This window comes from Abramis brama, assembly GCF_963993115.1.
Source record: "Abramis brama genome assembly, chromosome: 4".
NCBI lineage: Eukaryota > Metazoa > Chordata > Actinopteri > Cypriniformes > Leuciscidae > Abramis > Abramis brama.
The window spans coordinates 237501-252185 of NC_139966.1; the positions used below are offsets into that span (position 1 = coordinate 237501).

Below are 14685 nucleotides of genomic sequence, written 5' to 3' on the forward strand. Positions count from 1 at the left end.
TCTTCAATGCTCTAACTGAGGGAAGGAGGTTGTTCCCCAAAATCTCGCAATACATGGCCCCGGTCATCCTCTCCTTAAAGGAGACATATCATGCTTTTAAATTGTTCCTTTTTACATATAAATCATACATTTGTAGTCTATATAAAGCGGAACTGCAATGCTTGGGTCTGAATTCCTCATTATTATAGCTCCACAGGCCCCTTTTTCTACCCCTTTTCTGGTGTGCGTCTGAAAGCAACTCGTTTTGGTGCGGTCTCTTTAAATGCAAATGAGACACTTCATACCCCGCCCCCTCTCCAGGTTGCAGCGGCGTCACTCTGTTCAACTCCACCCCGTTTGGTCATTTTTGTAGTTTAATAGCAGAGATACGATTATCTAGCGGCACAGAAACTTGAAAAACGTTAACAAAATGTCAACAACGGACATCCAGCCTTATATGTTCGAGCCAGAGTCGGACCCGGCGCAGGCGCAAGATGAAAATGAAGACGACGAACCTGAACAACGTCTTCATATGGATGTATCCCAATGGTGTGTTACTGTATTTAAATTTACTTCTCCATCCATGCCCACTACTATACAGGTGCTTCCCAATAAATTTGAATATCGTGAAAAAGTTCATTTATTTCAGGAAATCAACTTAATATATTGTATAGACTCATTGAATGCAAAGTGAGATATTTCAAGCCTTTATTTGTTATAATTTTGATGATTATGGCTTACAGCTTGTGAAAACACAAAATCAAAATCTCAGAAAATTAGAATATTGCATGAAATCAAACAGTTACACAGTAATCCCATGGTCATTGAACCAGGTTTTGGTTATTTTGGCAGTGTGGGCAGGTGCAAATCCTGCTGGAAAATGAACTCAGCATCTCCATAAAGCTTGTCTGCTGAAGGAAGCATGAAGTGCTCTAAATGTCCTGGAAGATGGCTGCATTGACTCTGGACTGTGCTTTATACATATATAGATTTAACACAGCCGTCTTCCATTTTAAGTTGAATTCCTAAGATTAAATGAACTTTTTCACAATATTCTAATTTATTGGGAAGCACCTGTAATACTGCTTGTTTTACAATGACTATTTAACACTCACAAAATAATATATAAGTTATTATAAACTATTAAAGAAAAGCACTAAAGTAATAGTGAACTTTTTATGTTAATTTATAATCTAAAGTTTATAGTCCAGGGATAAAATTTTAGATGCATTTTTTATGTTTGTTCTGAACATGCTGAACACAATCTGTTAAAAATGTAATCAATATTGTAAATTATAAGGACTAAACTGCTATCTTGGCAACTGCTTCTCATGGGTGAACTGCGCCTAAGTAGTGTACAGAAATGTTTTTGAAGCATAAGTAGGTGTTTGATGTTGTTGTTGTTGTGTAAAAGTAGCGTGCCGTGTAAAAAAATAAAAAAATAAAATAATGTAGGATACACCTGTACTTGACCAGTGCTTTGGATCAAGTCAGCAGAAACTGCCCTTTACGATATCTCTGCAATCTTCATATTCATAATGCGTATATGCTAACTTTACATCAACATGTGGTTTATTTACTTACTCCACAAAACTGACGTTTTTGTTTTTTATCTTTATTCCAATCATGTGTTCAGGTGTTCTTGTGGTAACTGTGCAACTATGCCAACTGAAGTTGAAAATCGATGCTGTCGAGAAACTCCTAAGGTCAGTGTGCTTTGTTAGTACATATTAGGTTAGAGTATACACAATCCTCCATAATAAATTAAACATTTGTAAGGTTACGGCTCGAATGGAGGAAGTATCCAGTCAGCTGACATGCATGGTGGATCATCCTGGATTTGAGCCTGTGTGTCTCAATGAGTATTCTCTACAAAATGCAATAAATGTTTACAAAGCACAGTATGGGCCATTACATCTAAGAGGAATGGTACAGTAAGTGAATTTTTGTTTAGTCCATTTATTGAAATACAAATTTACAGAGTTTCTAAATACAAAGAAAACAAATATTGTAATAATTTTCATTGCAAACTTAGTAATTTCACCTCTTTGTGTTTTAGTCGTTACAGGTATTGTGCATACAGGAACTTTGTTTCCTGGTGCTGGGGATATCTGGGCCAGAAAGTGCGTGTTGTCCTGCCGTCTTGTGTTGTCTTGAGGATACGGCAGGAGTTTCCAGACAATGAGGGACAGTATGTGGGCTTCAGACCGGTCCGGGATTGAAGCGGGAGACGTAAGCGGAGACCACTGTTGCCTTGTCTGGTCGTGGATGCTGAGATGAGAGTGTTGGTGGGATAGGGATCTTTTCTACCTCATCTATATACGGAGTTGGATCAGGGAAAACTTGTTCAAAGACCAGCTCCATGATGTCGTCGACATAATCTGTAATGACAGAAAATAATTTCCATAACCTATTTTGCTTAAAGGAATAGTTCACCTCAAAGTTGAAAATTGTGTCATCATATACTCACCCTCAAGTTGTTTCTAACCTGTATGAATTTTTTTTCCTACTATGGAAGTCATTGGGTACCAACAACCGTCTGGTTACCGACAGTCTTCAAAATATCTTTGTGTTCAGCAGAAGAAAGAAATTCATACAGCTTTAAAACAACTTGAGGGTGAGTAAATGATGACACAGTTTTCAACTTTGAGGTGAACTATTCTTTTAAGTATGTTCTATCGCACTGCCATTTATAGTGGCATTGAAGTTATTTATTTTTGTTGTGTGGCTTTGGTTCAATTGTTATTACTCTGCATGAGAACGTCATTATGTTATAATTAAAACTTTTTATATTGTTATTAAAATGCTGCTACAATGATTTAGATTTATTGAAATCTAATTTACCACATTAACACACAGAAACATTAATAGTCCCTAAAAGACTTACTCAAGGTTGCTGGTGTTTTGATGGGCTTAGAAGTTCTTTCTCCCTTCTTGTACTTGGGGCAAGACATTCTGTACATGGGCTCTCCATATGAGGTGGTAGCTTGCAGACGGTGAGAATTTTCATTGAAGTGCATTGCTGCCAGGTACAGCCTAGTAGAATAGAAAAGAATATATAGTAAAAAAAAAAATTAATCTTTCAACATAATACATTTAAAAGCTATAAGAAAACACGCAGAATACAAACATTGAACAAACTAAAAACACAAATGCAGTGGCCCCCTGTTGTGGGTGTTGTTTAGGACAGTTAGTGCAGGTGTGATGAATTTAAAGTATTTTAAGTAATTTAAAAAGTGAACTGAGCGATTATAACGCCTTCGCAATACTTTTTACCTGCACAGCATTCCCAGGAAAGGATAGTGATTGATTTTTGGGGCAAAGAGCAGGATGATACTGTGGAAAGCTTCAACAGCTGAAGTCTGCAAGTGGGGACTGAGTTTTTCAACGTCCTTGAGAATCCTCTTGGATGTAAGCAAGTTCTCCAGCCAGCAGAATGCAGGTGTAGCTATAACAAATATAGATTAAACTGATTGCCTACATAAATTCAATAGTAAAAGGTAATAAAATAATCACCTGGTTTTAACCATTGCTTTGTATCCCGTGTAGTTTGCAGTGGATGTAAACACTGGGGGAATGCAGGATCATCATGTGTGTGAATGTCTAGCACATGGTTAAGAATGGAGGTCCACTTTGCTACTCTTTCCTGGGGGGTGGTTGAGGAAGCAGCTGTCCAGTAGATATATTTAGCTATATTTACCATCTTTTTGGATAGCCCTAAAGAACAAAAAAATGTTAAACAGACAAGAAAATAAATTATTTACTGAGTAAACTTAAACATGTTTAAAAAACAGCCAATATACAGCTATAATTTCATCATTGACATTGATAAAATACCTTTTTCTATGTGCCAAACATCGTAGTAGTGGGTGATCTTGGCTTCTTCTCTCAAGTATTTTTGGACCTGAGGATGCCGGTCTGTGACAATACAGTCAAAAGATAAATTGTGTGCATTCAAAACTCCAAGACTGCGTTTCAGTCCCTCAAGCTCCATATGATAACTTCCACCCACTTCATTGCTCTGCAAGTACAATAAAAACATGATTCAATGTGGTTTAATCTCAGAGAAAATGCACTGTTATTTTTAATTACTTGAATTAGTTGTAGGTCAATGACTCTCTGGCTCCTCAGATCCATCATTGTGTAACTTCCGAACTTTGCAGTGTGTCCTTTGAGATTCACAATATGAATATTAGTAATTGCATCAATCCTGGTCTCTGAAATTGTTACATAAATATAAGAATAATAATAATGATAGAGGACCAGTACATACCTGGAGAGTCAGCCCTCATGTCACCACCAAGTACGGCATTTTGTTCTTTAAGCTTCTACATTATACCATCCTGTGTTGACTTCCACTTGTATATAATAGCTGGCTCTATGTAAAGTCTGGCATGCCGTCTAATAGGTGTTGTGCTGGAACATTTGCAGCCTCATTGCTCGGAATATCTAAGCAAAAACAAACATGTTCCAATATGCCAATATTTAACACATTACAACTTTGAAGCTTTGAGTGTAAAGTTAGTACTTTTTCCACTCCGAAAAATGAGCCGCCATTGGAATACACAGCAACTGAAAGCTGTAGATTCCCTGCTGGGGTGCCTCCATGTAGTGGTTGACTATTCCATGTTCTTACAAAATCACAGTGTGGACATCGCTGCTCTTGTCACGATTAATGTCTGTGTTCCCCTGTCTCATTCTATGTTTAGCAGTTCCCCGTTATGTTGATTAGTCTTCCCAGGTGTTTTCCATTAGCCACGCCCCCTTGTTATCTTGTTTAGCTTGTCTGTCTGTGTATTTAAGCCCTGTGTCTTGTTTCAGTCTTTGTGAGTTCTTAATGTTGTATGTTGGCTGTTCCTGTATTGCTGTCTGAGTTTATTATCTTTTGAGTTTGTGTAATAAAACCTGCTGCAATTGGATCCTGCTTCTGCATCTGCTTCAGCTGTCAGCGTAACAGAAGAACTCACCATTTATGGATCCAGCAGTACGCGTCCTTCAAGATGTTTTGGGATCGGCTCACGGCGATAGTGAAGGAAAGCCACGATCTGTTTGAGTTTACTGAGAAATTTTGTGAGCTAGCTACAAACTGTGATCTGAGTGATGAAACTTTAAAAACTGGTTATATAATCGGAGCCGGATGCGTCGATCCTCGACCACTCCCCGATCTCTCGGGGCTGGACTGGAGAGAAGCAGTTGCCATCTGCTGGGAGAGTTTTACTCCCAAGTATGCTCTACATTCACCCAGCCCAGCCAAACCTGCTCACACTGTCAGCCCAGGCAAACCCACATTACCACTCCCTGCTGAGCACCGTATCCGTTTCGGACCAGTGGCTGAGATCACATGGCCCAGAGCACGAAAACTTATTTCAAACAGTGCTGATCTGGTGTCTAAAGTGTTTGACCCCGCTTGGATATCCGTCCGGGGAGCTCGCAGGTCTGCTCCACGTTCCACCAAAACCACCGAACCAGTCATTTACGCAGTCGAGCCAGAGCTTCACGTCAGTCCTGCCGAGCCAGAGCTTCACTTCAGTCCTGCCGAGCCATAGCTTCACGTTTCGCCCGCCGAGCCAGTGTCTCTGGACAAGATGGCCGCCACCGAGCCAGAGCTTCACGTCAGTCCTGCCGAGCCAGAGCTTCACGTCACGCCCGCCGAGCCAGTGTCTCTGGACAAGATGGCCGCCACCGAGCCAGAGCTTCACGTCAGTCCTGCCGAGCCAGTGTCTCTGGACAAGATGGCCGCCACCGAGCCATAGCTTCACGTCACGCCCGCCGAGCCAGTGTCTCTGGACAAGATGGCCGCCACCGAGCCAGAGCTTCACGTCAGTCCTGCCGAGCCAGAGCTTCACGTCAGTCCTGCCGAGCCAGAGCTTCACGTCAGTCCTGCCGAGCCAGAGCTTCACGTCAGTCCTGCCGAGCCAGAGCTTCACGTCAGTCCTGCCGAGCCAGAGCTTCACGTCAGTCCTGCCGAGCCAGAGCTTCACGTCACGCCCGCCGAGCCAGTGTCTCCGGACAAGATGGCTGCCGCCGAGCCAGTGTCTCTGGACAAGATGGCCGCCGACGCCGAGCCAGAGTCTGTGATGATCCTGTCCAGCTCAGAGCCCTCTTCGCCGCTGGTCCTGTCCAGCTCAGAGCCCTCTTCGCCGCTGGTCCTGCCCAGCTCAGAGCCCTCTTCGCTGCTGGTCCTGCCCAGCTCAAAGCCCTCTTCGTTGCTGGTCCTGCCCAGCTCAAAGCCCTCTTCATCACTGGTCCTGTCTAGTCCTGACCTGCCCTCATCGCTGGCCTCGTCCAGCCCTGACCCGTCTTGGCCACCCGAAGGGTCCTCTCCGTCGTGGCCACCCGACGGGTCTTCTCCGCCGTGGCCACCCGACGGGTCTTCTCCGCCGTGGCCACCCGACGGGTCTTCTCCGCCGTGGCCACCCGACGGGTCCTCTCCGCCGTGGCCACCCGAAGGGTCCTCTCCGCCGTGGCCACCCGAAGGGTCCTCTCCGCCGTGGCCACCCGAAGGGTCCTCTCCGCCGTGGCCACCCGAAGGGTCCTCTCCGCCGTGGCCACCCGAAGGGTCCTCTCCGCCGTGGCCACCCGAAGGGTCCTCTCCGCCGTGGCCACCCGAAGGGCCCTCACCGCCATGGACACCCGAAGGGCCTTCTCCGCCTTGGCCACCCGAAGGGTCCTCTCCGCCATGGTCACCAGCTCAGCCTGCTTCACCATGGCCACCTCCTCAGCCTGCTTCACCATGGCCGCCTGAAGGGTCGTCTCCGCCCTGGCCGCCAGATGGCCTGTCGTCTCCGCCCTGGCCGCCTGAAGGGTCGTCTCCGCCCTGGCCGCCTGAATGGTCATCTTCGCCTGCACTGCCTGCTCCGCCCTGGTCGCCTGCACTGCCTGCTCCGCCCTGGTCGCCTGCACTGCCTGCTCCGCCCTGGTCGCCTGCACAGCCTGATCCGCCCTGGTCGCCTGCACAGCCTGGTCCGCCCTGGTCGCCTGCACAGCCTGATCCGCCTTGGCCTCCCGTCTTGCCGCAGTCTCCAGGTCCTCTTCCACTCCACGGGCCTGGCCCTCCATCCCACCCCCGGGTCCGCCTCCGCTCCACCACCCTCCTGAACTATTGTTTTGTTTTGATGGGCGTCGGGAGCCGCCCATAGAGGGGGGGCTATGTCACGATTAATGTCTGTGTTCCCCTGTCTCATTCTATGTTTAGCAGTTCCCCGTTATGTTGATTAGTCTTCTCAGGTGTTTTCCATTAGCCACGCCCCCTTGTTATCTTGTTTAGCTTGTCTGTCTGTGTATTTAAGCCCTGTGTCTTGTTTCAGTCTTTGTGAGTTCTTAATGTTGTATGTTGGCTGTTCCTGTTCCTGTATCGCTGTCTGAGTTTATTATCTTTTGAGTTTGTTTAATAAAACCTGCTGCAATTGGATCCTGCTTCTGCATCTGCTTCAGCTGTCAGCGTAACAGCTCTACACACAGAAAAGTCCCAACTGTTCTGGTACGCACCCTTGTCCCTCGTTGACACACTGGGCACACCTCAAAAAGTTCTAAGAGGCATTTTTCATATACAATAAGTAAGCATTTTGTAGGTCGGTGTAGAAGGGTCAATGCTATAGAAAAAAACAAGCACAACATGCAAACATAAATGTACATAGTACAACTAGTTCATGAAAGAGTGTGCATAAATTATTTACTGGTATTGTTATGCTTACATGTGTCCAGTATCCTCTGTCAAAGCACTTATGGAGTCCTCAGGGTTGTAGGTTGGATCATGTGGGCTTTGTATCATTGTAGAGCTGCCCTCTAAAGAGTCAACACCCACTTCGGTCTGCTCCAGACAGGGTCTCTTTATTGGCGTTATTTCTTCCTCAATATCAAGCAACCGGCGTCGCTTAACCGGTGTGGAGGACAGGAAAGCATGTGTTCACACAAAGGTAGTAGTTGAAGTGTAGACTCCAACATCTGAGCACTTTGGGTGCCTTTGAGTTTGCCTTTGAGTAAAAAAAAAAAAAAGTAGTATTAGCAACACTGTTATATTAGTTTAATTTTGTTTTTCCAATAAAATGTACAGCCTAGCAGTTAACCCATTTTGCTAACCTGTACTCTTGACATTAGGTAGGAGTGTTTTCATAGAAAGCTGTGTCCCAACTGAGCACATCTGGGGTTTTGTTTGACAGCCTTTGTCAGCAAATGTTGGTTTGTGCCTTGTTGGTTTAGCCATCTAAATAAAGTGAAAGTTGATTTCTCTTGTTAAAACAAGCACACTAACAAGACAAATTACTATATCCTAATCTTATCACTAAAAATCTGTATTGATAATATGCTACGTTTAGAAAAGCATCAGAAAACACAGCAGCTAAATAACCATTGTCATCATGACACTCAACAACAGTAATACTGCTACAGTCGTGTACTTAAAAAGAAAAGAAAAGACAAAAGTACTCCTAAACCCTGACCACCATGTGTTTTAAGAAAGGAAAGTACAGCTTTTTTACAGCTTACCGAAGTGCTCTGTTCGTCATCTCTAAAGATAGAAGGAATTGACCCTTCCATCAGACGAAGTCGATCGGCAAATCCCTCTTTATACTGGCGGAGGTTGATGAAGTAGTTATCACTGAAGTGATTCGCGCACACAAAAATGACTTTACCCACAGATGTGGGTATATTTCCGCGAAAAATAAAACTCAACCAGGCACTCCGAAGAGGTTCTGATGCTGGGAGACGGTGTAATGGCGCGTGTGGGTTAGTACATCCAACAACCGAACAATTTGACTTACCCTCTCATTAGTTCTGCATATTTGAACTTGGACTACAAATTCGTAGCGAGAAATAAACTTGGCGGATTGCTCGAAGTGTTGGGCCGGTAGTCGATGTCCTTATTTGGCAGTTCCGCTGCAAATACTGTGACGTAATAGTTCACAAAACGTCATAGATAATAGAAAAATCGGAACCGGTTGAAAAATAAGGCCAAAACAGAATATAAAGATATCAAAGAAACACCTGAAGAGACTAATTTGAAATTTTCTATACTTCTAAACACTAAAAATATACAACAAAATGCACTGAAGGGCTAAAAAAGTGGATTTAGCATGATATGTCCCCTTTAATACAGTGGAGTCGCCCTGTCCCATGTGCAGAAAAACACCCCCAAAGCATGATGCTACCACCCCCATGCTTCACAGTAGGGATGGTGTTCTTGGGATGGTACTCATCATTCTTCTTCCTCCAAACACGTTTAGTGGAATTATGACCAAAAAGTTCTATTTTGGTCTCATCTGACCACATGACTTTCTCCCATGACTCCTCTGGATCATCCAAATGGTCATTGGCAAACTTAAGACGGGCCTTGACATGTGCTGGTTTAAGCAGGGGAACCTTCTGTGCCATGCATGATTTCAAACCATGACGTCTTAGTGTATTACCAACAACAGTAACCTTGGAAACGGTGGTCCCAGCTCTTTTCAGGTCATTGACCAGCTCCTCCCGTGTAGTTCTGGGCTGATTTCTCACCTTTCTTAGGATCATTGAGACCCCACGAGGTGAGATCTTGCATGGAGCCCCAGTTCGAGGGAGATTGACAGTCATGTTTAGCTTCTTCCATTTTCTAATGATTGCTTCAACAGTGGACCTTTTTTCACCAAGCTGCTTGGCAATTTCCCCAGTAGCCCTTTCCAGCCTTGTGGAGGTGTACAATTTTGTCTCTAGTGTCTCTGGACAGCTCTTTGGTCTTGGCCATGTTAGTAGTTGGATTCTTACTGATTGTATGGGGTGGACAGGTGTCTTTATGCAGCTAACCACCTCAAACAGGTGCATCTAATTTAGGATAATAAATGGAGTGGAGGTGGACATTTTAAAGGCAGACTAACAGGTCTTTGAGGGTCAGAATTCTAGCTGATAGACAGGTGTTCAAATACTTATTTGCAACTGTATCATACAAATAAATAGTTAAAAAATCATATATTGTGATTTCTGGATTTTTTTTTTTAGATTATGTCTCTCACAGTGGACATGCACCTACGATGACAATTTCAGACCCCTCCATGATTTCCAAGTGGGAGAACTTGCAAAATAGCAGGGTGTTCAAATACTTATTTTCCTCACTGTATGGTGAAATAACATAAAAATATTTATTTATTTTATTAAACACAGTTAAAGGATTCACACAGGTTAATTAATCAACAAGTTTATTTGCAGAAGTATGTGATCAAAATGATGGAAGCAGTTGAGCAACTGATTTATACAGTGTTCAGGATAGATGTCTGTTTTGATATGCAGATCATGGCAATGATTGAAGATGGATGAAGGAAGCAGATGAGTGAAGACAAGTCGTTCAGGTAGGCGTTGTGCAGGTAAGGAGTCAGTAAGTGAATGCAGGTTAGGGCCAATGAGTATAATGGGAAATGTAGTGATGAGTTGGTGACTAACTGGTGAACGTGACAAAGTGCACCATAAGTGAGTTAAAACCCTCCCCAGGCTGGGTTAAAAATATATATATATTTTTTTTGTTTTTTTTACTTTTAAAACTTGTGTGCTTTATAACAATTAAAGTGGGTTTTTATTCAATAAAACATAAAAAAATTAACCCTAACTACCTACAACTAAAAACATAAGAAAAAACACTCTAATAAAATGTGCTAACTATATATAATGTAAAAATGTGTATAAAATATTTATATACTATAAAATATGTGTAAACAAATTAAATGTTATACCGGTTTGAATGGGGCCTAATCATCCAGCCATTCCAGGTCTAACCCTTCCCCACGAAAAGATTTTCGATTGACCCCATAATCAAAATTTAATTCACAATCAACAGGGATTTCAACAAGTGCTTTGAACAAAACTACCTCCTTTTGTTGACCATCAAACTTCAAAGTGCAGCAAAAGGGCTTTACATTTGCTGCTTTTGATGAGTGATTTATACGCCGACCGAACGTATCTACTTGTGGGTGACAGACACAAGGGAATGTTTGTGCATCCACGCATAGGCTTTTCTGACCTGATTTAAAAAAAAAAAAAAACAGGTACCTCATCATGAAGGTTTTGCATTATTGCTCTCCCTTCAGAAGCTGTGATGACTTGTCCATGGTAATCACAGACAATATCATCTGGGTGAAAGGTTCTGGTTGCAACCACTCCTGTAATTAGGAAAACATTAAATTTGGAGTTACTGAATATACTTTGCATGTAGTTAAATGTTTCAAGAATTAACTATAATTATAATGGTGCAGTCAATAGCTGTTAAAAGGTACAATTTAGTATTTTATATTATCTGGTATTAAAATTAACTGCAATGTTTTCTTACCGAGACCTTTTGGAGGACCAAAATCCTTAAAGGGGTCATATAATGGCACATGCACTTTTACTAGTTGATAGTACTGAAATGTGTGTTGGCAGTGCCTGTACACAACCATCATAAAATGATAAAAATCCATCCAGTGTTTTTTTTTTTAAATCTTCTTATATGTTTCCTCCTCTCTCAAATCAAGCTGTTCGATTTTGTGACGTCACAAAATTGACGCCCCTCCCACAATGGTTGATTGACAGCAGCGTTTAACACAGACCTGCCCTCGTGAGCGAGCTGACCAGCGTGTTCATTGTTGATAGCTGGAGCGCTGAGCAGAATGGCGTCTAAGCGATTGTGGTGTTCTGTTCTTGGGTGTAATAACGAACACATCAGTCATTTTGATGTTCCTAAATCCGAACCGCTGAAGACGCAGTGGCTGAGTTTGTTTTCGAAGGGAATATTCCCCACGATCAACGTATATGCTTTCATGCTTGCGCGAATCATTTCACCAGACTGCTTTACAAACAAGGGTCAGTATAAAGCTGGTTTTGCTAAGAAGCGGCTCCTGAAAAAAGGATCGGTACCAACTATAAAGAATCATATTAGCTTGTACAAAAATGACATTATATGATCCCTTTAACTCTCTGGGGTCTGAGCTGTTTTCTGGCCCTGGAGGTGTTCTGATATACTCTGACATTTGTGCTTATTTCTGTTACTTGTGACATTTTCATGGCTAAAGTCTAATTACACTGTATTCAGCACAAACTCTGCTACAATAATATATCAGCAGCATGTATGTAAAAGTTTGTAGTTTTGAGATAATGACATTTATGCGTGGTTTGTGAAAATACAAAAAAGAATATTTCTTCACAAGACTTTTGAAAATTGTATCACGTAACCTAGAATATTTGCTCTAAAACTATGTGAAAATCACCCTGACTGCTCATTCAGAAAAGACAATATATTGATTTAAAAAAAAATTACAACGTGTTTTATGGGAGAAAGCTTTATGCGGGAGGTCATTAACCCCCTGAGGTCAGCGGTATCGCCGGCGATACCAGCTCGCTTTTTTTTATCAGTGTAAAAGAAACTCATAAATACTCTGTTGACTTTGATTTTCATAGGAGTTTCATACATCAATCGATTCTGTTAAATGTGTATTATTTTTGTTAAGCACTGACCGCATTTCTTTATATTTGAGTCCAAGTTCAAACACTATGAAACGCTCTATTAACGTGCGGAACATTACAACAGAAGTGTCTGTCCGAGCTCAAAACAGATTTTGCGTGGGAACACAAATATATCTTTGCGAGGGAACGCAAAAGTTTTGCGTGGTAACGCCAAGAACACCTTCTTCGCCAAAGTCCATGTTGGGCTGGTTACTATGTAAGATCACAGGTATTAGTGACACTTAATATAAAGTGGGACCCAAACAGTCATACTGACATGATGAAGTTGCACTGCAAACAATGTTTGCGAACAACACTGCACTTACCTGTCCACAGGGCTGTCAATATCATGTGTGCTGCTTAGACCAGCAGAGGAAGGGTGGTCAGATGTTGAATGAGCTTCTTAGCCGGGGTCCATGTCAGGCTGGTTACTGACCAAAAACCCACGACGAATAAGCTCCTTTGTCAATGTCACCTGATAACCCCTATCAGGAAACATTGTGGTAATATCAGCAAAATCCCAGATCCTTCTGGTACGGATCCACTCCCTAGCAGAAGCCTCTGCTCTCTGGACCTCTGCTTCCCGTTCAGCATCTGTGCTGTCTTTCAAGCAGACAGTGGCCAGATGAACTGCAATGTCCTCCTGCGGCTCGTGGCACTGCAAGCAGTGAATAGGAATGCTTTCAAACGATCTGGAAAACAAAAACACATGATATAATACATACAAACTAAACAATCATCTGAAAGAACAATACACAAATTAAATAGATTAAATAAAATAGATAGATGGATAGATGGATATATATAAAGAATATTGTGCAAAAGTTCATTTATTTCAGTAATTCAAACATATTAATATTAATAAACATATTAATGTCAAAGTTGTAATTACACTATTCAGCACAAATAGGGCTACTATAATATGTGAGCAACATTTTTCATAGGCAGTAAACCATAATCATCTAAATTATAACAAATAAAGGCTTGAAGAATAGAACTTTATGAGATTTAATATTAAATTTTGTTCAATGAAATCACATGTTTTACAACTATTATTACATGTAATAACCCTGTAAGCCATAATAGTAAAATGATAAAAATAAAGGCTTGAAGAATATAACTTTAAGAGATTTCAGATACTTTTTTTTTCAATAAAATCACATATTTTACAACAATTATTACATGTAATAACCCTGTAAGCCATAATAATAAAATTATAACAAATAAAGGCTTGAAGAATATAACTTTATGAGATCTCAGATTAAATGTTTTTCAATGAAATCACATATTTTACAACTATTCTTACGTGTAATAACCCTGTAAGCCATAATATTAAAATTATAACAAGTAAAAGCCTTTAAATATCTCACTTTGCATGTAATGACTGTATATAATATATTAGTTTCACCTTTTAAGTTGATTTACTGGAAAAAAATTAATTTTTAACTTAATAAATTCAAGTTTCACAGATGGATAGATGTATTGATGGATAGATCAATAGATAGATACATAGATAGACTACACTTTACAAATCCAAAATAAAAAAATATAAGCACTTGCATGTCCATTTTAAATATTTTCAGTCCTGAAGAGATCTGTTAGGGTTACCAAGAGTTCGCTGGTGATTGACAGGTCATTTACATGTGACTCACTGATCAGATATATTTTCATGATAAAAGCCCCGATTTTTAAATGTTTAATAAAAAATCTAAATAATACTTGTTATGCTCGGTTTCTTTACTTCACTGGTATTTAAATTGCAAATACAACTTTATGAGATTTCAGATTTATTTTTATTCAATAAAATCAAATATTTTATCACTGTTATTACATTGAATAACCCTTAAAGACAGATAATACAATTATTTAAAACAAGGTTTAACACACTATAGACATACATATCCTGAATAAACACAACAAACAATTATTTTATTTATTTATTTATTTATTGTATAATTTAAGCCTTGAAAATAAATTACTGTTATTTTTTACTTTCAATTTCACATTCGTTACCAATTATTCTTTCTTCATAGATTGGTAATAAAAGTAAACATAACTTTAAACTCGACATAAAAAAACAACAATTAAAAAAATAAAATAAATAAATAAATAAAATAAAAGTCCCGATTAATAAATGCTTTAATGGTACAAAAATATTTGTACCATTTCGAAAAATACTTTATTTCAATGGTATTTACATTGTGTTTAAAAGTAACACATTAAACAGCAAGGTTAATGTATTTTATTCATTTTTAATCTTCATAATAA

General features: G+C 40.6%; 2 protein-coding genes across 2 annotated transcripts in view; both read right to left on the minus strand.

Annotated features, from left to right (window-relative positions):
- Positions 1–14685, minus strand: part of LOC311081544 (uncharacterized protein) — a 300285-nt gene that overhangs the window by 100108 nt on the left and 185492 nt on the right. The gene's annotated exons all lie outside the window — the stretch shown is intronic.
- On the minus strand, positions 1932–3567 carry LOC311080669 (uncharacterized protein; the record flags this gene model as incomplete). Its single annotated transcript, XM_084110754.1, has 4 exons — positions 1932–2360; positions 2867–3015; positions 3256–3427; positions 3507–3567. 4 exons carry the CDS (start codon positions 3565–3567, stop codon positions 2182–2184), a joined length of 561 nt encoding a protein of 186 aa, XP_083966880.1. The 3' UTR covers positions 1932–2181.